Source organism: Spea bombifrons, chromosome 1, assembly GCF_027358695.1.
Source record: "Spea bombifrons isolate aSpeBom1 chromosome 1, aSpeBom1.2.pri, whole genome shotgun sequence".
Classification (NCBI taxonomy): Eukaryota; Metazoa; Chordata; class Amphibia; order Anura; family Pelobatidae; genus Spea; species Spea bombifrons.
In genome coordinates this window covers 63,611,602-63,636,202 of record NC_071087.1, presented here as the reverse complement: position 1 = coordinate 63,636,202, position 24,601 = coordinate 63,611,602, and the positions used below count along the sequence as shown (strand labels likewise).

Sequence of the window (24,601 nt, the reverse complement as noted above, 5' to 3'; positions counted from 1 at the left end):
GTGTTTAGAAGTGGCACCAATGCTATATCATTTTGTCACACTTAGTCAAAAGTGTGGGAATTGTATGGTTATTCTAAGTTGCATCACTAAAATGTATGTGATTTTGTACAAACATTTGTGACCTTCACTGTTCTTCGTTATAGGATCATTACATCAGTCTGGCTAGTGTGGATATAGATGCTCCACTCACCATGACACTAAACATCTCTGACCTGGGCAACAAGCAGCACATACTGGAGCTAATCCCAGCCCTGGAACCTTTGGAGAACCATGTGCGTTATATCATCTCCCAGGGCAATGAGGATGGACTTTTCCGCATCCACCATAAGGACGGCCTCAGCTATCTTCACCTGGTTCGCAAAAAGGTGACAGCTGGCACTTACAATTTGGAGATTGCTAGTGTGCCTCTGTACCGCAAGAAGGAATTGCAGAAATTAGAGGATGAGAAGGACCTCAACTACCTCAGCGGAGAAATAGGCCAGGCACTTAAGATGAAACTTAAAATCCATCTTTATTAACAGCATAAACAAGCATTCCTCATATGACCTTCACAAGATCTGAACTATAAATTTATAGAGTCTTCTTCTGTCTTGTGTTTAATTAGCAAGCTTTTGTGTCAGAACCTTAGCACTAAAGGCGTATGTTTGATGGGAAATGTGGAATACGAGTCCAACAGGGACCAATGTTCATATATTTTTGGGAATTCTTATTCATAGCATCTTTGTTATACAAAAATACAATTTGGATTTGGGGCTAAAAGATAAAGAAACCGCTGGTGGTAGTAAAAAGTACAATGGGTAACGATGCATTGGGCTTCCAAGGCTATACATGAAGAGTGGGTCAGAACCTGTAGTTCTCTAAATATATACTCACTGCAAGCACCTACCACCTTTAAGGAGGAAGCAAGCTTAAGAAGCTATCACAGCCCTTGCCTTTAAAATGACACAGGCCCATTTTAAACCAAAAATCAGTGGCAGATAACAGAACCAAGCTGCAGGAACTGTTTATACGACATGGTGTTTTAGATAATTTAGTACACATTTACTGAAAAAGGAGTCTTCTATTGATGTGTACCAACTTAATCTCCATAGAGGTGCTCCTGTAGGCATCAGAGAAAAATATTCTTAACCCCTTAAGGACAATGGACGGTCCCTAAACCCATTGAAAACAATGCACTTTGTCATTAAGGGGTTAAATTTATGTTTGGACATTTTTTTTACTATGTTTACTCAGAAGCCCATTATATTTCTTCTTTTTAAAATAACTGCATGTTTGTACTGTTGACATTGATCATGGGGAAAAAAGAAATGGTCCTCATGGTTGAATTGAGTCCTGGGGATTGAAAATATTTGTCTAAGACATCTTATGGATATGCCAATTCTCTTTTGTTGAAGATGCCATTTATAGTTTGAATGATCTGATCATTATGAGATCACATTTTCCATTATGTGTTCCAGCTTACATGACTAAGGGATCTTTTTTTGGTAAAATACACAGAGATATGGAAAATACTTACATACATACATGAGCATGAGCACATACAAGCCAAATGCGCACACAAAATAACGCCAATAGCTATTGGGGATCTGGTCGACAAGGAATTGCCACACCAATTAGCAATGAACAACCAAATAAGTAAATATATAGGAACATGGTGCAACACCCCAACCTGTGCCCACCAGGTATGTGTATATTATAAGGCATATCTGTACAATGGTTTGTCTAGCTTGGTTATACAACACTGGCCACAAAAGAATCAAAACCTGCATCTCACTAACCTAAATAAGTTGCACATTACCCATTATGCTTTAAAATCTATACAGTTGCTGTTTTTTAAACCAAGTTCCCCTGGTTATAACTGAAAGTGAAATGGGGATGAATAAAAGGTCTTTGCACCATCAAACATCATGCATGGTACTATGGATTCTCTGCTGGATAGTTGCGCATTATTTGCAATGCTGATTTTCGCTTTTCACCAACTGCACAGAACCACAGCTAAACCTCCGACATCCACATGTATTAGTCAGCTTAGTGTCAATAAGAAATTTTAAGAGCCTATTGGAAGTTGTTTATAGAGTCATATCTTACCTCCAAATTAAACTGAAAATCGGCAGTGCGTGTGAGTAGTAGTAATTTATCTATTCACAAGCTGATCTTTGTCCATTTCATGTACACCTCACAGGTGTTTAAGTATTCCCTTTCCATCACAATTAAACAAACACCTGTGAAGGGACACATTTTTTTTCTGCCCAGTCTTTTATACTATAATCCGTTGTATGTATTTTCATTAACTAACAGCTATGTGGCTTAATTATGGTTTAGCTTCTGTACTGTCAATGCAAATTCATTGTACCGCTGTCTTCACATCTCATCTTTACAATAATGTGGAACCTGTTATTCCTTAGCTCAAACTGCTTCTTGAAGCACAACTTTTTCCTTTTGCTTAAAAAAAAACATAAGAGGAAGAAAACACAAGGATGGTGCTACAATAGCTAATACACACAATACTACCTGATGCCACGTTATATTCATTCCACAAAAGGTGCTCCTACCACCCATTCAGTGCTTGAAACTGCTTGGTTACTGCACTGTACAACCGTTTTTTTTTTAAAATAAATATTTATGTATAACCACAAATGTTAACTGTTGCTATTTTTTGTAAGTGCATATTCTTGTAGTATATATATATTTTATTTGATACATTTTTGTTTTGATTTTATTTTAATTTGTGAGGACAGCCACTTCCTAATAATATGTGTGAATACTGTAATGTTTGCCGAAATTCAAACTTGAAAAAAAATTAGCTCTGGAAATATAAGACATTGTGAAATGAAAATCGGTTACTAAGCGGTGCTATGACAAATTATATCATTTTTCTAATGCTACTTTTTGTCCAGTCTTGTGTTGAGCCAAAAGTGTTATTTCTGGAGGGGGAAAATTATCAAAATGTTATTTCTTTCCAATGTGGTCTGATGCATTTTTATATTACATTTCAAACAGTGTGCTGTATTTTGTTTTGTTCTGTTTGTTGTTAGGCACATAATAATTTTGTACAACATTACATAAATGTGTTTTTTGTATCAGAAGCAACAGCAACAATAAAATTATTTTGGGTAAAAATATCCTTTTTACATATCTTGTATTATCAAATTTAAAGAAATATATTTCTATTAAGTTCCCTAGAATGCTGACATTAAACATTACTCCCAAATTTTCAAATGACCAGAGGGACAATTTCAGAAGGTATGGTTAGTGCTAGGGCCTAACTGAAATTTATTATGTAACGTTTTAACCTATTGGTAGCTATATATATAAAATACAAAATACAAAAAGTGTGCTTTGGGGTATATATTCCTCTCCGTCCATTATATCTACTTTCCGTGTGAGTACAACATTATAAACACAAAATACATATTGTATAACACAGTGTACAGTATGTTTTTCTTTTTTTTTTTCCTATATGGCATATAAATCCCTAGACTAAGATTGTCTTTTAAATATAATCAGGTTACTATTTATTTACTAATTGCACTTTAAGCACTAATATATATTAGATATTTTGTATTTGGGCTATTTGTTTCACAAGTGTGTTTTGGGGAATTGTACACCAGTCTTTGATAGTGCTGGTGCACATTAATTGGCGCTGGGTTTTAATATATATATATATCCGCCAATAAGTAAAATTGGTGGTAAAATTAGTGCATTGAAAGGGTTAAAATACCGGCATTTGAAATACCCTGGTGTGTCTTGTTTTCAAAAATTATTTAATGAGGTAAATTGAACTGACAGGCTTCAAAGATGTCCCAAATAGGACATGGTGGCAGAAGAACCAGATGTCAAGTTCCAAGTTACAACATGCACACTTCCCAATGTGGTGCTTTACCTCCCAAACACATGCATCAGGAGCTGTAAATTCACACCTGAAGTACAATTTGTGTGATAAAAAACACAACATAAATGAATACCACAAAGTTTGACAAAGGGTGGTAGTAGAATAAGTGACAAAGGGTGGTAGTAGAATAAGGGTTAAAATACCAGCATTTGAAATAGCTTGGGGTGTCTAGTTTTCAAAAATATATGGTTTGATGGGGTAAATCGCATTGACCAGCTCTAAAGTTGTCAGAAATAGCACATGGGGGCAGAATGACCAGATTTGGAAAAAATGGTTTTGAAAAAACAAAATGCTACTTGTACTCATTGCCCTAAAACATAAATTTTAGTATTTTTTTTAGGTGAAAGATTTTTCAAATAAAAGTGAGTAAAATGCTTTTTTCAGTTTTTCATCATTTTTTTTAATAGAAAATTAGATGATATGATAAAAAAAAATCTGAAGACAGCCCTCCTTGTTCTGAACCCTCCCCCTCCCACACCAATATATAACTTGAGTACAGTTAATGAGAACAAAATTACAGCTAAACACAAGCACCACAAAAGTGTTAAAACAGCACTGGTCAAGAAGGGTACACTTTTTTTTTTAAAAGCCTGGTCCTTAAGGGGTTAAACAATATTTCAAATACTGGTAGTTAGAGACACTGATATTGTTTACCAATAACAAAACATTTTTATTTACAGAAACAGGTGAGGAGGGCTCTGTTTAAACAAATAAAAGTGTTTTATGCCTTTTAGGCAAAGGGCAAATGCATTTGGAGGATTATGCAAAATCCCCCCATTCATTTGCAAAATTTACCCCCTGGAAATTAAAGGGACTACTCACCTGTCATATGCATTAAAGTGCATATGATGGCTTAAGTGTCCCTTTAATAATTACTTATGTTATTAATCTACTTAGTAGAAAGAGGTCAAGGTCAAGATTTATCAAACTTTATTAAATTATTGTTAAGGAAACCAAAATTCAAGAAAGCAAATGAAAAGCTTTGCAAATGAAATTGCTTTATTATGAGCAAAATAGGAGATGTAGCAAAGGGATCAACCTGATCTCATCCAAAATAGCACAGTTCAGGTCAGTACTCAAGATATAGTAACTTTTTGCAAAAAAATAATAATTTGGGCACTTAAGGGAACACTAGTAATAAATACATATCAAATATGATGCTGAACCTGATGTTTTTCCCAGTTCTCTGGGCACCAACTAACCAACATCAACAATTAGGAATAGAAGGTTAAGACACTTTGTTGATTGCCCCGGATTAACAAGACAGGTGGCAGGTCCTTGGAAAGGATTTCTAGCCAGGCCATATATAAGGCATTTGATACTGCTCCTTTCCTTGCAACTGGCATTGTCCTACAAGATAAGAAGATAAGCATGTTTTATCATATAATATGCCTCTTTCTATGCATTTGGAAGACAATCTTTTGTGCGTGGGGTAGAGAGAAATTAAAGGAAGGGCACCAGCTAGGTAAAGTAAGTTGAAAGAGGGAAAAGGGACAGTACTGCCTGTTTAAAGGCATTCCCAGTCTGATGTTTTCCTCAATACTCTATTGCCAAAGATCTCTATATCTTGAGAACTTCCTCCACCCAGCTATCATGTGTTTCCATAAGGGATATCTTACATAATATATAACTCAGTTGGGGTCAGATCAATCTCTCTAAAATATACTGTGTATACAATTCACATTTCCATATGCAAAGAAGCATACAATTATATTTGAGTTGTAGTTCTTAGCAGAGATAAATCTTGCACAAACAAAGGCAAAACTAAAGAATATTTTTTTTGCTACTGCAGCAGTACTAACCTGCTGTAATAGTATGCAACATTCTATCCCCCCCCCCCAGAATATTAGCTCCAAACTAATCAAAAATTCTAGAGCAAGAGATTTGTTCTTCAATATTAAATCACATAGAGTATGATTGTATTAGGTATCAAGAAACAACACTGTTACTGTTATTTGTTGCTACTTACACAACAATAAGATTGGCAGACAAGGAGTGCTCCTGCAAAAGTTCATTTAGCCGGATCTGACGCTGTGTCTATGAAAAATGACATCAATTAGCTAAAAAAATAACATTTGAGATATGCCCTTTTATTAACTCTTAACCCTTTTGCAATCAATGATGTACCATGTACTTCACAAAAAATGGTTTTATGGCAACTGTGCTGTGTTTAAATTCCTCCTGTATCTTCGTGCAAGCAGAGATAACGGGCTTTCAGACATTTTTTTGTTCTTTTTTAACTTTCAACGTTATTTTTGCATTGAACATACAAGTAGCATGACATATATGAGTGAAAATGAGTATGGTGGCATTTAAGATGATAAATACATAAAGTAAAAGTGTATAAACAGCAAAGGAGAAAATATTAATAAAACTTAGACATTCACCTTACCACAGAAACAACATTCTTAATGATGACATTATCAGGAGTTTTCATTGTCGGCAAAGTTATATATTTTTCAGATATTCGAGTTATTACTTTATCGATGAGCTGCAAAACAAGCGTATTGACCATACCCTGTGATAGGACTTAATAGTGTTATTAAGTGTACTGAATGTGAGATTTATTCCATCATGTCCCTATGTTGTTCCATAAGCAATTTAATATCAGTTATAGATGGGATGTGTGGGGACATCCACTTTCTAGCTATTAAGAGTTTAGTAGCAAAGAAGTTGTGAATGGAGAGCTTTTGAAATGATTTTGGGAAATTATCAGGAAACATATCTATTGCCACCTCTGGAAGAAATGGTAGCTCCATTCCAAATAGCAAATACATTGCCCAGATTACTGTGGTCCACATAATGGTCAGCAATTAGCAGCTCCACCAAACTTCTAAAGAGAAGCACATGGACGCAAAAAAAAACATAATAGGTGTCTTAATGTTCTTGTTGAAATACCCTGGGTTGCCTCCTCCCCAAAAATATGTACTTGTGTGGGGGTATTATAAGATGGTGGACTGCTAAACACATCACAAAATAAAATGTTACATAGGTTTTTTAAGTTTGTTTGATGTCATGACATGCCAGACTGGTAGTTAAGGGGTTAATGTAATTTCAAATTCAGTGAAGCAACAAAAACAATACTAATAGTGTTAAGAGACATACCCAGGAATGCAATTCATGCAAACGCACAAGAAGTATCTAAAGACTAGCGAACGAATGATGGTTAGGTAACCTATTTTACCTTATAGCATTAGTGCTCTGTAAAATCAGTAGTCAGTGCATATAAATCCATGTTCATGTGGAACAGATATTATCAATTAGCCTCACCTTTTCTTTAAACGTCTCCAGCTCATCATCACTGATCTTCCATGGCTCTGTTTTCTTCATCTCTTCTGCTGTGATGGCATCCACGTTCCCTTCATGAAGACGGTATGGATCCACAAGATTGTCAAAACATTTCATGCTAAAAAGGAGAAAGTTACATATTTTGGGGGATGGCTACTTTCTCCTAGGGTGATAACCAATTAATCACTTTAAAAAACATTTAAAATGTCATTTTCATGACAGCATCTCATGACTCAATCAACAATACAATATCACACACCTTTCTGGCCTGGGTTTCTTGTTGATGTCTCCAATAATAACAATGTCCGAATAATCAATACGAAACTTGCTGAGTAATGTAGCCATCCTTAAAAAACCAAAACCCACTATCATTAAAAGATTCAAACATCAACTTCTACTGAGTTTCTGGTATATGATTATGGTGTCATTCTGACTTCATCTACCAGTAATTAAAACTACTGTGCCATTTAACCTTGTCCTTTAACTCTTTCAATAATCACTTTAACACTAGGCCAGCCTTGGGTGCGCACCCTTTCATGTCCGCCTTTAGAGGAGCAGGCTCAGTTGGGGAGATCAAAGATCCTCCTCTAACCGGCTTAAAATCAGTCAAGGAAGCAGCAGGCCTGATATTGCAGACCTCCGATGTTGCATGAGATGCATGTGGCATTTGATGCTGCGGGTCAGGATTTGATGTCATATCCTGTGCATAACACTGAAGCTGCGCTCACCGCCTTCCACACTCACCGCACCAGAAAGACAGAATAAAAAGAGCCAAGAGGAAGAAGGAAAATGATGAAGTGGAAAAGTGACACTGACAAAGGAAAGGTAGGGAGACATAGACAGAGAGGGTAAGTGAGTGTGTAAGTATGAGTAAGCATGTGAGAGCGATGGGAGTTATACTGTACTATTGTCATTGTCTTGTTCAGTGTATAGTGGTGGGAGTTATGTTGTACTACCATCAGTGCCTCAGTATTTAGTGATGGGATTTATGCTCTAAAGTAGATCATAACTCCCATTACTTTATACTAAGCCAGACATTACATTATATGAATGTATATAGCGCCAGCAGATTCCATCAGTAAAATTAAAAATCACACAGCAAACCAACACAAAAGGAGAAGAGGGCCCTGCTCTTGCAAGCTTACACTTTAGTTGACAGGGGTACAGCATAACTCCTATCACTATATATCACTGTCAATGTCTTTCTCAAGGTGACCACATCCCCCGTGCTTTCCAGGACATATATACGTTTTTCATATTGATGACCAGTACAGGTAAAGTGTTGCCCTGCAGTATGTGGGATGTATAGACTCATGGGAGGGAACTAATTAGTCAGTTATACATTATCCATACAGCAGGGCAACACTTTATCTAGTCTGGTCAGCAATATCTAAAAAGTATATGTGTCCTGGAAAACATGGCTAACGTTATCCTGTACCCCCGTCAATGTCTGGCTCAGTCTATAGTGATAGTAGTTATGCTGTTCCACTGTGATGTCTAGTTTAGTATATAGTGATCGGACTTATGCTGAACCACAGTCAATGTCTTCCTCAGTATATAATGATAGCAGTTATGCAGTTTTAAAATCTGTGTGTGTGTGTGTGGTGCCACATACACGATCCGCCCCAGGTGCCAAATACTCTAGGTATGCCCCTGAATGTAAAGTAACATTAACATGCCTACATTATACATCTGTTGACTTACATGCGTTTGCTGTCATCAATAGCATTGATTTTTCCCCCAGTGAAGACACGGATTTTGCATTCTTTCCACTGCTTCTTGGTAGTTAATAAGTATGGTATCAGAAGTGTCAGACCTTAAGAGGTATTTTAACAAAACATAGACAATGAGCATGCTTATATCTAAAACAATAACTTATATAGATATGTACATCAGTCCTGTTCCTTATTTATTATGGGGTTTTTCTTTTGCTTAGAATAACCACATTAACTTATGTCATGGATAACTGGCACATGGCCCTTAGATAACTGAGCTGCCATGATGGTCAGATAATTATAGTAACTCTCCATTTCTTTAATATACATGTCGAGAGCCAGTTACATTTACATTTTATCAGACTCCTGATGATGCCTTGGGTTTCCAGTTTCTCTTAAGCCTAAAGATCAACTATGAGCATGAAAAGGACTTAAAACATTTATGTGACAGGCATAAGGTTATCATGGACATAAGGACAAAAAAAAATGTTTGAGGATTTTCAACATCTAGAAAGAGCTAGAAAATATGCAGACGACATGTCCCACATTGCTTTTATCTTCCTTCGCTTTCATGTTTCTATATTTTAAGGGAAACTTACAATTTTTATTTGTATGCCCTAAATCACAAAAAATCCAAAGTTTTTTTTTATTTTCCTTAACTAATATGACTGTGAAAAACCACATAATTAACATATCACTGTAAATATAATTCACTATGCATGCAATTATTGCTTCATGTCCTCATATTGTTTAATTTCTCCAAACATCATGCCCTGGTCTATCCTAACCATAACATTTATGTTACCTCCATCATCAAATAGCCACCAAACATCAATAGTCCCCTTCCCCTGCTTCTTCTGGAACTCAGAAGACATGTCTTGGGAGATGTTATGTCCGATTGAAGTGATTGATGTCGCTGTGATAGCAGGACCTGCCTCTGATGGGAATCCCAGAGATATGGCGGTTATAGAAGTCAATGCTACAACTGTCCTTTTAAAACAAATTCACAATGGCTCTCCCTATTACTTGCACAACTCAAATCGATTTTTTTATCGATTTTTATCGATTATGAAATGAGGGTTTTTTCTCAGAGCAAATGCTCTGAAAAATAACCCTCATTATATAATCCATTTCAGTGACTCACAGCAGCAGTTACTACTTACAGTCCCTCCCTGCAGTAACTCTGACAACTGGCCCCACCCCTTCCTTTCTCCCAGGCCCACATAGCTAAGACACTCATCTAACTGTAAGTATACAATAAATATTTGGGCTGCTGAAAGTTAGGGGAGGTGGTGGTTAATTTAGGGGCAGTTGTGGTTGATGGGTTTTTAGGGTTAATTTAGGGGCAGGTGTGGTTGATGGGGTATTTAGGGTTCATTTGGGGGCAGTTATGGTTAATGGGGTGTTTAGGGTTAATTTAGGGGCAGTTGTGGTTAATGGGATGTTTAGGGTTAATTTAATGAGGAGGACTGAGGGTTAATTTAATTGATTTAATAGGGTTAACTTAAGGTGCAGTTAGAGGTAAAGGGGGGCAAACTAAGGGGAATCTAAATCCTGGGGGCAGTGAAGATTAATAGAAAACAAAAAGGAACACCTTCACGTGAAAAAGTGATAGTAAATAAATAAATGTATACCCTACACGTTCTGCCGCTCCCAAATAACACTCCTCACAAGTGTTCAGATAATCAGTATATGCGCCCCTTTTTGATATACTGGCAGTGAAGATTAACCCAGTACTTATTTATAAAAGTATGGTGTCAGTGTGCTGCGAACGAGTCTGTGACTCTATGAGGGGACTATGAGATATCTGGGGGGTATAAGGCATATAGGGTATAAAAGGCATATGTGGGGAGGGCAGTGTGGCATGTCTGGGAGGCAGTGTGGCATATCAGGGGGCACAGTGGCACATCTGGGGAAGACGGAGTGGCATATCTGGGAGGCAGTGTGGCATATCTGGGGGTATGTGTCATATGTGGGAGGCAGTGTGGCAAGCCTGGGCTCAAATGTGCATAACTGGGGGGGGGGCAGGTTGGGAAATAAAGACAAGAAATGCATTTTATCAGTTTTTTTTATTCTGCTGTTTGTTTTTAACATGATTTGTTTATTCAATTATTTTAAATAAATGAAAAATTTACATTCATTTTTTTTATCCGATTAATTGATTAATCGAAAAAATAATCGGCCAACTAATCGATTATGAAAATAATCTTTAGTTGCAGCCCTAAAACACTACATAAATCGTCCCCTGATGGTTAGCCAGTCTAAAATAGCATACCAGCCTCCTAGAAGATATAGTAATACAGTGAGGGAAATCCAACATGCATTGGATAGGCACAAGCCTATGCTGAACATAGGACAAAACAAAGGACCAAATGTCAATTCAAATAAAGTAAGTTTGCGAAAACATGAGTGACAGGGGACATATTAGGGGACAGAGTGGCATATCAGTGGCATATAGGGGGCTATAAGGCATATCAGGGGGGGTATAAGGCATATCAGGGGTAAAAGGCATATCAGGGGGCACAGTGGCATCTCTGACATATAGGAGGGTATAAGGCATATATGGGGGCAGAGTAGCATATAGGGCGGTATAAGGCATTTCTGGGGCAGAGAGGCAAGGTGGGGGTGAGATGTGCATAACTGGGGGGGCAGGTTCGCAAATAAAAGAAGATATAAACAAGAGGCATCTTTCATTAAATATGAAAAAATAGTTTACATGAATTAATATTTACTAGTAAAAAAATTTTTGGTATTTTTTGGGGTTCTTGTTAAAATATAGCTTTAATTATTATGTCAGTAAAATAAGAAGGCAAAAAGTGAAATGCCATTGTGATAAAGAGATAAAAGTGTTAATGGCACATCTTAATGTAAATCTTAAGTTTTTATTTTAAATGAAAAATTTGCATATTTTTTTTTACCCGATTTATCGATTTATCGAAAAAATAATTGGCCAACTAATCTAGATAGAACCTGATATCAATATCTGAAAAAAATAGTAAGTGATCATTAATACTTCAGAGACATTAAAGCAGAAAAACATACAGTTCTGAAAAACACAATTACCATTTTCTGGGTTTTGCAGGTTATTTAAACAGAACAAAATGTTAAAGTATTAATATTTATATATACTAATGTTGCCTGATGCATTGTTCTCTGTGTCATGATGCTTTCATTGTACAGAGAGAGAGACAGTATCTAATTAACACAGTTTAGAAGGAGAGTAACAAAAAAGTTTTTTTACTTTTTAATAAAATTCAGGATCACTGTGGAGAATTCCAGGGGACAAAAAAAATATAGGGCATTAGGTTAAATCAAAGGACCACAATACCTAGTCACCCTTTACTTAGACCATGGTTAAGCTGAATTAGATAGAGAGATGGAGAGAGAATACAACTGCTGCATATTTTCTAGATACATTGTGCAAAAATATGCAGTGTTGGCTGTTCATATTTCAGATTTTGAGTTTATGTTAAAATGTAGGTTGTAAATTCTGATGTTATATTCAGGGCGCTCAGCAGTGAAGCAGCTCACACTGCGGCAGAGCAGCGAGACAGAGGCCTTGCGCTCCCACCGCAGGACTTCTGCAAGGTAAGTGAACTACAAAGGGGGGAGGGTAGCTAGTGAGAAGGGGGGGAGAGGGTACATAGTGAGAAGGAGGGGTAGATAGTGAGAAGGGGGGTAGATAGTGAGAAGGGGGAGGGGTAGATAGTGAGAAGGGGGAGAGGGGGTAGATAGTGAGAAGGGGAGAGGGGGTAGATAGTGAGAAGGGGAGAGGGTAGATGGTGAGAATGGGGGAGAGGGTAGATAGTGTGAAGGGGAGGGGGTAGATAGTGTGAAGGGGGAGAGGGGGTAGATAGTAGATAATGAGAAGGGGGGATGGGGTAGATAGTGAGAAAGAGGGAAATAGTGAGAAGTGGTAGATAGTGAGAAGAGGGGGAAGGAAGGGAGACAAGGGGGAGGGGGTAGATTATTGAAATAAAGAGTCAGAATGAGTGAGAGAATAAATGAAATAATGTGTTGGTGAATTGTGTGAATGAGCCAACTAATCGATTATGAAAATAATCTTTAGTTGCAGCCCTAAAACACTACATAGTTCGTCCTAGTGAGAAGGGGAGAGGGTAGATGGTGAGAATGGGGGAGAGGGTAGATAGTGTGAAGGGGAGGGGGTAGATAGTGTGAAGGGGGAGAGGGGGTAGATAGTAGATAATGAGAAGGGGGGATGGGGTAGATAGTGAGAAAGAGGGAAATAGTGAGAAGTGGTAGATAGTGAGAAAGAGGGAAATAGTGAGAAGTGGTAGATAGTGAGAAGAGGGGGAAGGAAGGGAGACAAGGGGGAGGGGGTAGATTATTGAAATAAAGAGTCAGAATGAGTGAGAGAATAAATGAAATAATGTGTTGGTGAATTGTGTGAATGAGCCAACTAATCGATTATGAAAATAATCTTTAGTTGCAGCCCTAAAACACTACATAGTTCGTCCTAGTGAGAAGGGGAGAGGGTAGATGGTGAGAATGGGGGAGAGGGTAGATAGTGTGAAGGGGAGGGGGTAGATAGTGTGAAGGGGGAGAGGGGGTAGATAGTAGATAATGAGAAGGGGGGATGGGGTAGATAGTGAGAAAGAGGGAAATAGTGAGAAGTGGTAGATAGTGAGAAGAGGGGGAAGGAAGGGAGACAAGGGGGAGGGGGTAGATTATTGAAATAAAGAGTCAGAATGAGTGAGAGAATAAATGAAATAATGTGTTGGTGAATTGTGTGAATGAGTTAGAGAATAAAGGAATTTGTGAGAATGCATAAACGAATATGTGTAAATAATATGTGTGAAAGAGTGAGAGAAATGATTGTGTGAATGAATTGTGTGAATTAGTGAGTCACTGTAAAAGTGTTTGTGTGTATCATAGGTGTATAATTGATTTGTGGAAAGGCAAAGATAGCACGGACAGGGTGTGTTTAAGCTTTGGGGACCAAGATGGCACAGGCAGGGTGTTTATGGGACAAAGATGGCACAGGGCGGGCTGTTTGGGGACAAAGTTGACCAATGCTGGGCTGTGTGGGGACAAAGATGGCAAGTCCTATGTGTGTAATTAGGGTGCTGGTCAGGTTTCATGTGGGCAGTGTGGACGCCAAGGCTGGCCTTTGGGGTGTGCAACCTGTGATCTATGCCTGTAATTTAGTGGGGTTTATCTATCCCTTTAATGTTGAGTTTTTATATGAATTCCAACTGATCTATACCTGTAAAGCTGGGTTTGTGTCATATTCTGTTGATCAATACCTGCAGTGCTGTTTCCATGTGTTGTTTATTTGATCTATACCTTCAGTGCTGAGTTTACATGTGATTTCCAGTTGATCTATACCTGCAATGCTGGGTTTGGGTGTTTTGTTGATCTATAGCTGCTGTGCTATGTTTCCATACATTATTTATGTATACCTACAAATACAGAGTTTGTATGTCTTATTCAGTTGATCTATACCTGCAGTGCTGTTTAAATGTGTTTATTTGATCTATACTTGAACTACAGGGAGTAAGTAAAAGAGAGGTGTAGTTTAGTGAATGAGGGGACAAAGGGACTCTGGGGATGATTATGGGGGAGAGGACCTCTCAATGTCACAGTACGGTCAGAAGGAGGGAAGACTCTCACAGTCTTCCCCTAATCCGCGGTCAGTGAGGGAGTGATTGCATGCTAGGGAGCTAACTGCCAGTTCAGCTGGCAATCACGGTCTTTACTTCAAAGAGATACGTACATATTATGTAGTTAAAAATTCATGTCTAAGGCATATATATATATATATATATATATATATATATATATATATATATAGTGTACAGTATCTCACAAAAGTGAGTACACCCCTCACATTTTTGTAAATATTTTATTATATCTTTTCATGTGACAACACTGAAGAAATAACACTCTGCTATAATGTAAAGTAGTGAGTGTGCAGCCTGTATAACAGTGTACATTTGCTGTCCCCTCAAAATAACTCAACACACAGTGAGTAATGTCTAAACCTTGGCAACAAAAGTGAGTACACCCCTAAGTGGAAATGTCCACATTGGGCCCAATTAGCCATTTCCCCTCCACGGTGTCATGTGACTCATTAGTGTTACAAGGTCTCAGGTGTGAATGGGGAGCAGGTGTGTTAAATTTGGTGTTATCGCTCTCACACTCTCTCATACTGGTCACTTAAAGTTCAACATGGCACTGCATGGCAAATAACTCAAAAAAAAAAGAATTGTTGCTCTACATAAAGATGTCCTAGGCTATGGGAAGATTGCCAAGACCCTGAAACTGAGCTGCAGCACGGTGGGCAAGACCATAGAGCTATTTCACAGGACAGGTTCCACTCAGGACAGGCCTCGCCATGGTTGACCAAAGAAGTTGAGTGCACGTGCTCAGCGTCATATCCAGAGGTTGTCTTTGGGAAATAGATGTATGAGTGCTGCCAGCAGTGCTGCAGAGGTTGAAGGGGTGGGGGGGAAGCCTGTCAGTGCTCAGACCATAAGCCCCACACAGCATCAAATTGGCCTGTATGTCGTCCCAGAAGGGAGCCTCTTCTAAAGATGATACGCAAGAAAGCCAGCAAACAGTTTGGTGAAGACAAGCAGACTAAGGACATGGATTACTGGAACCATGTCCTGTGGTCTGGTGAGACCAATATAAACTTATTTGGTTCAGATGGTGTCAAGCGTGTGCGGTGGCAACCAGGTGAGGAGTACAAAGACAAGTGTGTCTTGCCTACAGTCAAGCATGGTGGTGGGACTGTCATGGTCTGGGCCTACATGAGTGCTGCCGGCACTGGGTAGCTGCAGTTCATTGAGAGAACCATGAATGCCAACATGTACTCTGACATACTGACGCAGAGCATGATCCCCCCTCCCTTTGGAGACTGTGCCACAGGGCAGTATTCCAACATGATAATGACCCCAAACACACCTCCAAGACGACCACTGCCTTGCTAAAGAAGCTGAGGGTAAAGGTGATGGACTGGCTAAGCATGTCTCCAGACCTAAACCCTATTGAGCATCTGTGGGGCATCCTAAAACGGAAGGTGGGGGAGTGCAAGGTCTCTAACATCCACCAGCTCCGTGATGTCATCATGGAGGAGTGGAAGAGGACTCCAGAGGCAACCTGTGAAGCTCTCATGAACTCCATGCCCAAGAAGGTTAAGGCAGTGCTGAAAAATAATGGTGGCCACACAAAATATTGACACTTTTGCCCCAATTTGGACATTTCCTCTTAGGGGTGTACTCACTTTTGTTGCCAAGGTTTAGACATTAATGGCTGTGTGTTGAGTGGACAGCAAATTTACACTGTTATACAGGCTGTAAACTCACTACTTTACATTGTAGTCATTTCTTCAGTGTTGTCACATGAAAAGATAAAATATTTACAAAAATGTGAGGGGTGTACTTTTGTGAGATACTGTAATGTAGCGTTTTATAATCGCCCCCTACTTTGGTCCCTGTCCCCTGGACATACTACCACGCCCTTGGTTATCTAGATTATTTTTATAGGATATGACCTAAGGGTTGTGAATGGGGTTAAACTGCAAAGGTTATGTGGTGAAGCTGCAATCATTGGGGGGTAGAGTGGTTGTGTGAGTCCTGCAGGGTCCTATTTCATAGTTAAGGGCAGAAAACTGTAGTTGGATTGGGATGTCAGAGAGTACCATCCAACAATTAACTGTAATAGGAAACAGGGGGTCTACCGGGACTAGGTCCACCTTCCTTGTAACAAACGGGTAAAATGGGTAGCCATTCTAGTTCTCAGAGTAAATGTGCTCCTCTAGGGAAAAAAGATCTTCCAAAAAAAAACATACTATCAGCGGCAACACGTCACACCAGTCTAGATGCAGGGGAACACACTTTATAGTGACTAGGCATAGTTTATATAGCCACTTTACCAGGGGAAATTGACAAATACAGGAAACAATGGCAAGGGATTACAGAAAGCAACGGCACCAGACTGATCATAAGCACTTAAACATAGACTAGACAGTGAGTCTTTATACACTAAGGAATGGAAACAAGAGGAAAAGAAAAACAAAATATTACAGTTAACTCTTAGGAGTTTATATTAGAGTCTTAATCAATTTCCAAAAATGGGGGTACAACATCTGCCCCCTCAAAATAGACCTGATGACAGATCCTATATGGGCGTGCAGTAGTTCTGTTGGTGTTTTCAGTATAAATGTTTTGATGCTGGACTTCATGCCCATGGAGGGGCCACTGTAATGCAGTGCTGGCATTCTTTGATGCACTAAACTCATGTATCACAATTCTCCCATTTATCACCAACAGCTGCTGGGCATGAGGCTCTGGCTCCTTGTATCCTGGCATCTCAGATTGCCTATGTCGATGAAGTTCTAATGTCATGCATCCTGGCACCTCTGACTGCCACTGGGGATGAGGCGTTGGCACCTTGGTATCTCAGATTGCCTCTGTGTATGAAGTTTTGACGTCTTGCATCCCAGCACTTGTGACTGGGAATGAGGCTCTGGCACTCTGCATGACTGTGCTTCTTTTGGCCGCTGGGGATGAGGCACTGGCTGCCTACATCCCAGCATGTCAGATTGCCCCTAGTACTTCTGATTTTGTACGTTAATCTATCAAAGTGGGTGGGGATTACGGCTTCACATCCCAGCTTGTAAAGTTATGCACAGTTTAGTTTTCATGTGGTGGTGTTTTATTTATTTCTATACATGTCAGGCATGCATACATGTATGAATAAAAGATATATTGGAGTAAATATATTTTTGAAAATAAAATACTTTATACAATACAAAACAGTAAATTAATCTCTCGTCCCAGTGTCAACCTTGACCCAAAAACACCCTTACAGTCCTAACTTTGTCACAAAAAACAGCTTCCCAGTGCCAACCCTGTCCGCTTTCCATTGCCAACCTTGTCCAATAAAAAGCTTCCAACTGCCAACCTTGTCCCCTAACAGGTTATCAGTGCCAACTTTGTCCCCAAAATCAGTGTCCCAGTGCCAATCTTGTCCAATAAAAACAGCTTTGCAGTGGCAACGTTACCCCAAAAACAGCTTCCCATTGACAGCCTTGTCCCCTAATATATAATAATTGCAAACTTTGTCCCAAAACACAGCTTCCCAATGCGAATCATGTCCCATAAAACAGCTTCCCAGTGCCAACCTTGTCCAAAAAACAGCTTCCCATCGCCAACCTTATCCCCGGTCCCCTAATAGGTTCTCTGTGCCACGTTTGTCCCAAAACACAGCTTCCCATTTCCCATTTGTGATATCCTGCCTGGATTATTGCAACTCGTTACTAAATGGTCTCCCCCTCTCCTGCCTTTCACCACTCCAATCCACCATCAACACTGCAGACTGATGGGCAAGTCTGAGTTTGGCAGATGCCAGGAGAACATCACCTGTCTGAATGCATTGTGCTAACTGTAAAGTTTGGTGGAGGAGGGATAATGAATGTAGCCCCTTACTTCCAATGAAAGGAAATCTTAATGCTTCAGCATACCAAGATATATTGGAAAATGCTATGCTTCTAATTTTGTGGGAATAGTTTGAGGAAGGCAATTTTTATTCCAGAGGAACTGTGCACTTGTGCACAAAGCATAACCATATGGTTGGATGGTGGGGAAGAACTTGACTGCCCCCCACATAGCCCAGACCTCAACCTCATCGAACACCTTTGGCATGAACTAGAACAGAGATTGTAAGCCAGGCCTTCTCATACAACACGGGTGCCTGACCTCAATGCTCTACTAGGCGAATCGGCAAAAACTCCAAAATCTTGTTGAAAGTCTTCCCAGAAGAGTGGAAGCTGATATAGCTGAAAAGGGGGAGGGGCAACTACATATTCATGTCTATGTAATTAGAATGTGATGTAATAAAAAGTCAGTGTTTGTGTAATGGTTTGGTGTTCCAATACTTCTGTATATATAGTGTATATGTAATTGAATTTCAGCTTAAAGTATTATGCTACATAATTGTATGGACCAGGCTTCCCTAGAGCCTTTGAGAATATAAAAGTGAGTAGTACTTTAAAGTAGTTCACATAGTTCTCAAGGAAAAGGTACTGAATTGATCACCTTACTGGAGTACAATAGCATAATTACTAAATTCTGGCCTTGAGGTAAGGGCTGGGAATAACAAATGCAGTACAGGACAGAGTAGGGTGACCACCTGTCCCGGATTGCAGCCTCAATCGGGGACAATGCATTGTCCCGGAATTGAAACACCGTCCTTTTTTCCCAAGCATTATTTTATTTATTGCACCTTCACAATATTTACCCTCTTGAAACATTAAATATCATTAACTCTAAATATCATTAACAGTTTTAAATATAAAATTATGACACAAAGGTAGTAGATACATACCACACACTTCATTTTGTGTAACATCTAGGCCTTCTCTTAGCCTTACAATAATGACACCATACTGGAAATCAAATGCATCACTACAAAATAAATGCATATTAAAAAAATGGAAGTGGAAGTGGAAAAAGTCTATAGTGACTCATATGTAAACCATCATAAACACATAAGGTACAAGGGTTTCAACAAATGTTTTTTAAATGGCTTATTAAGATAATATCAACAGCACTTGATGTTTACAGAATGCTAAGTTGAGATCAAATATTGCCACACAATAAGACTACTTTACACAAAACCTAATACCAATGTCGGTAGATGTCATGAGATAAAGTGTTTTACTAATTAAAATTTAAGAAACCAGCAATGTAAGGTACTGTGTGTGGAAACCATAATAGTGTATACTCACTGTATTATACTGACATAATCATCCAGTGATGTTTGGTCAGATTCAGTCCACCGAGTCTGGAAACCAATAACAAACGTGTTTGGCTTCATGCGTCCAATGCCAGCTGCCTGTAACACAACAGACATTCTGTGCAAATACTGAGATGTATAAAGAGATGTATGAAACAAAGTGGTAAAGAAGGTGTAGTGTCCATAACAATGACATACATGTGCCGAGTGCTCAACCTCTAATATGTTACCACATTTTATGTCATGGTTGTTATTGAGCAATATATTGAAATATCCAATTGACTTCCACCAAAAAGGACAGCAGAAAGACTCCATAAAGATGATAGGAAGAATGAAGTCATGGTGTATATCATAAATCCAAGCTGCTATGTGTTGAATCGCAAGTGAACTACACACTAAAAAATACAATTATGTTCTCATCTCCATTCCAATTACAGAAAAATGCAGCCACATATGCAAACTGTGATGCACCGTGTGTTCTGACACCTTTCTATCAGAACCAGCATTAACTTTATCAGCAATTTGAGCTACAGTAGCGCGTCTGTTGGATTTGACCGCACAAGTCATCAATGAGCCTTGGCCGCACATGACCTTGTCGCCGGTTCACTGCTTTTCCTTCCTTGGACCACCCCACAAGGCCTGCTGTTTTGGAGATGCTCCAATCCAGTTGTCTAACCATCACAATTTGGCCCTTGTCAAAGTCAATCAGATTCTAACGCTTGCCCATTTTTCCTGCTTCTAACACATCAACTTTAAGGACGATCAGAAAGGATCTCTGGAGGATCAGAGAGATGGCATCACAGCAAGCACCGACATTTTGCCATAAATTGAATTGAGGTTAATATGATTACGCTTGCTGTGACGTCCTCCAATCGAGGGAGAGGACCTCATCGGATGCAACGCCATATTGCCCTCAGTTCAAGTTATGGCAAAATGACGGCGCCATTTTGGCAGTAGTTCTTGCTGGGTTATGTCTGCAAAGATGTGCATGAAGATAGCAGAGAGCAGATGTAGAGAGCTGAAAATGCAGAGAGCAGAGGATGCAGAAGCGGAAGTAGTCGGCAGATGCAGAAGTGGTCGTCAGAGAAGGTAGGCAAACATTTAGAGAGAAGAAGAGCGCGAATGAGAAATAACCGAACGTGTGAATGAGAGTGTAACCGAACGTGTGGAAGGGCCTACAAATTTTAGGCACAAATTCTGAGCTTTTTGCTTAGTTTCTGTCCGATTTGTGGGGGTCTGGCATAGTTTTCTGGGCTTCGTGCAAATCGCCAAATTTACCAAAATTCATTAAATTTGCAATTCGTACGAATTTAAATGCACAAGTCTACCCTTTTCTATTCCAGCATGACTGTGCACTGATACACAAAGCAAGGTCCATAAAGACATGGTTAGATGAGCTTGGTGGTGAAGAACTTGACTTGCCCGCACTGCAAATGCCAAGCCTTCCATTCCAACATCAGTGCCTGATCTCACAAATGCTCTGCTGGATGAATGGGGAAAAATTGCCATAGAAACATATTTTGTGGAAAGCCTTCCCAGAAGAGTGGAAGCTATTATGGCTGCAAAAGGGGGACCAACTTCATATCAATGTCTATGTATCTAGAATGCAATATCATCAAACTTCCTGTTGGTGTAATGGTCAGGTATCCCAATACCTTTGTGTATATATATATATATATATATATATATATACACACACACATAGTATATATATATATATATATATATATATATATATATATATATATATATATATATATATATTTCCCTCAATGCGTTTCACTATATGATAAGCGTTTTATATGCAAAAATTTACTATATGAGATATACCTTTCACTATATGATATATGCATTTCACTGTATGTCATGTGTTTCACTTTCGCCTTGTCTACTAAGCCTTCCCTCATCTCCTGGAAGGTGGGGGGCACGCGCGCTCCTAAACACAGTCGTAGGAGCTGGTTCCCGGAGGACGGAGGTTGTGGCGGCGTGGGAGCTAGTACCCACAGGTGAGTCGCTACGCCGAAGATTTTGACGGTCTTGACGCAGACAGCAGCTAACATCAATTACACTCATATCATGCCCAGGCAGCCAGTACAATAACTTTATATAATATATATTTTTTAAAATTTCGGCCCCCAAAGTTAAGGTGCGTCTTATACATGGGAGCATCTTATACTTGGGGAAATACGGTATATGCAAAAAAATGTTTTAATTCTTCACTGACAAATTAGCAAATACAACTTTTACAGACATTAGAATCATAATCAATATTATTTATGGTCGCATTATCAGATCCAGACTCAAAATTGACAATTTGTTTCTTCTCTTATAAGAATTACCTGAATTAGGTACAGTACCCCCTGGCGAAATTGCTCAGCACAAACTGGAGAATAGAAGGCTTTCTTCTTGTGCTGAATCAGCCACTTCTGGTACTTTGCCTGGTTTAATACCATGTCTTTTAGGCATTGCCTTTGGGTTCCCTGAAAAACAGTCAGAATACTCAAACGTACATGCAAAATCCTCGTTAGCTGCTAAAGTTCACTCATGCTGCCTCAATGAAGCCTATCCTAAATGAAGGATGATATGAAATGGTGTGATATGTGGAGCAGCCTTACATATAACAATATATTTACAGAACAATTAGCAAATTATTTTTGTGAATTCCCTTAATACTGGTAAACCATACCATCCTATGTTACAAAGGAATCAACCCACCAAAGGTTTGTATGAGGAATAAGGATTAGTATTAATTCATAGTGTTGTTCTTAATGAGAGGCTGTCACATCTGAGATAAAACCATAATTCAATTGAGCCCTAAAATCCATATACATTGTGTTAATCTTCTTTTGACTTAATGTTTAATTTTCAGACTTTTATTTTTCAGCTCTCATATAAGCAATAGCATACCTAGCGGGGGCGGTCTGCCCCAGGTGCTGCTCATCAAGGGGGGGCTGGCATGGTGACACCCCCTTGATGAGCAGCACCTGGGGCAGACCACCGCTAGAGGAGCAGGCTCGGTTGGGGAGATCAAGGATCTCCCTCTAACTGGCTTAAAGTCAATCAAGGGAGCAGGAGGTCTGTTAATGCAGACCTCCAATGCTGCTCCCGTGCGATGTGCGCAGCCAGGGCCGGCCTTAGGGGTGGGCGACCTGTGCGGCCGCACAGGGCGCCATGGCAACAGGGGCGCCTGCCCGGGACTTAAAAAAACATTGTTTTGTTTTTTTTTACTTTATTTAACATGGAGGATGTTAAATAAAGTTAAAACAGCAAAAAAAACAACAATGTTTTAATTTAAGTCCCGGGCAGGGGCACCGAGCGGTCGCTCGTGAAGTTTTCAGCAACCGCTCGGCGCCCCTCACTCTCCGTCGCGGTGCCGGCGTTTCATGCTGAGCACCGAAATACAATGTCATATTCTGGCGCCCAGCTGTGAAGCGCGCGCCGCGGCAAAGCGGGAAGACGGACGCCTCTCGCTCCCACCGCAGGACTCAACAAGGTAAGTAAGGATAATGAGAAGTAGGGAGAGGGGGTAGATAGTGAGAAGGGGCGGGGTGGAGGCAGTGAGAAGGGGCAGAGGGGGGAAGGCAGTGAGAAGGGGCAGAGGTTGTAGATAATGAGGAGGGGCGGGGGGAGGCAGTGAGAAAGGGCAGAAGGGGGAAAGGCAGTGAGAAGGGGCAGAGGGGGGAAAGGCAGTGAGAAGGGGCAGAGGGGGGAAAGGCAGTGAGAAGGGGCAGAGGAGGGAAAGGTAGTGAGAAGGGGTAGAGGATGGAAAGGCAGTGAGAAGGGGCAGAGGATGGAAGGTAGTGAGAAGGGGCAAAGGGGGAAGGCAGTGAGAAGGGGCAGAGGTGGTAGATAGTGATAAAGGGGGAGAGGGGAAAGATAGTGAGAAAGGGGAGTTTTGTTACAAGATTTTTTTCCTTTCATTTTTGGGGATGGAGGGGCATCAGAGGAGTAGTCCGCACAGGGCGCCAGAACACCTAAGGCCGGCTCTGTGCGCAGCAACTAATGCTGTGCGTCGGGATTTGCTGACATATCCCAGGGCACAACACTAAAGCCGGAAGGAGACTTAGAAAGACGAGCCTGGAGGAAGAACTAAGAGGAGGAGGAGGAGGAGCTGTAGTGGGAAAAATGACAGGACAGAAAACATTCAGTGAGAGTGGATTAGTAAATGTGGATTTGTAAGTGTGTGAGAGTGATGGGTGTTACGCTGTAGCCTGTACCATTGCAATTATCTTGTTCATTATATAATTATGGGAGTAATGCTCTAAAGTACATCATAACTCCCATCAGTATATACTATGCCACACATTACATGAATATGAGTATGAGTATATGAATGTTTGTGAATGAGTGTGTGTGTGATAGCATGGCATAGGGAGGCTGTAATCACACTCCTATCATGCCCAGGCAGCCAGTACGTTCTGGAACCTGGGCCTGCACCGGCCCCTTAACTTCATTAGGAGGAGGCGGCCTGGGTGCCGCTTTCAATACCACTCTCAGCCGCTCAGCGGCTGTTTTGAAGGTTTGTCTCCTGCGACTGGCCCACGGAGTGACCGGCGCGCGCCCACCGGGAAATTTCCCGGTATCCTGGTGGGCCAGTCCGGCCCTGTTTAAAAGACAAGCTTTCGAGAGTTATCCTCCCTTCATCAGGTCTGAAGCAATACTGATCAACATGATAGAAGTTAGAACTTAAAACAAGTGATGGTATTAGAGAAGGGTGGGGGGGTTGAGTGGGGTGTCATAAATAATAGGTCTTGAGGTGAGAAATGCAGAGAGGTAGAGAGATAACAAAGGGACAGAACAAATAAACCTAGGGATACCAATAACCACAGTAAAACATCAAAGATAATAACAGCAATTAGGTACACACATTGGATGTTCAGATGAAGTTCATATATACACACACACACAAATTAAGACCAGTGCTAATACTATTAATGCTACT

At 40.0% G+C, this 24,601-nt stretch overlaps 2 protein-coding genes across 2 annotated transcripts in view; one reads left to right on the top strand and one right to left on the bottom strand.

Annotated features, from left to right (window-relative positions):
- Positions 1 to 3,122, top strand: part of LOC128490651 (fibrillin-2-like) — an 82,906-nt gene extending 79,784 nt beyond the window's left edge. The window contains exons 65-66 of the mRNA XM_053462637.1: positions 144 to 1,448; positions 1,498 to 3,122. Of these exons, the coding sequence (XP_053318612.1) occupies positions 144 to 518 (375 nt within the window). The 3' untranslated portion in view covers positions 519 to 1,448; positions 1,498 to 3,122. The remainder of the gene's footprint in view (positions 1 to 143; positions 1,449 to 1,497) is intronic.
- Positions 3,123 to 4,873: 1,751 nt separating this feature from the next.
- Positions 4,874 to 24,601, bottom strand: part of LOC128490660 (solute carrier family 12 member 2-like) — a 60,949-nt gene continuing 41,221 nt past the window's right edge. Inside the window, exons 17-25 of the mRNA XM_053462649.1 lie at positions 21,999 to 22,139; positions 19,652 to 19,758; positions 19,249 to 19,328; positions 9,701 to 9,832; positions 8,885 to 8,996; positions 7,440 to 7,526; positions 7,163 to 7,298; positions 5,862 to 5,929; positions 4,874 to 5,242 (exon numbers count right to left, since the gene is read on the bottom strand). Of these exons, the coding sequence (XP_053318624.1) occupies positions 5,107 to 5,242; positions 5,862 to 5,929; positions 7,163 to 7,298; positions 7,440 to 7,526; positions 8,885 to 8,996; positions 9,701 to 9,832; positions 19,249 to 19,328; positions 19,652 to 19,758; positions 21,999 to 22,139 (999 nt within the window). The 3' untranslated portion in view covers positions 4,874 to 5,106. The remainder of the gene's footprint in view (positions 5,243 to 5,861; positions 5,930 to 7,162; positions 7,299 to 7,439; positions 7,527 to 8,884; positions 8,997 to 9,700; positions 9,833 to 19,248; positions 19,329 to 19,651; positions 19,759 to 21,998; positions 22,140 to 24,601) is intronic.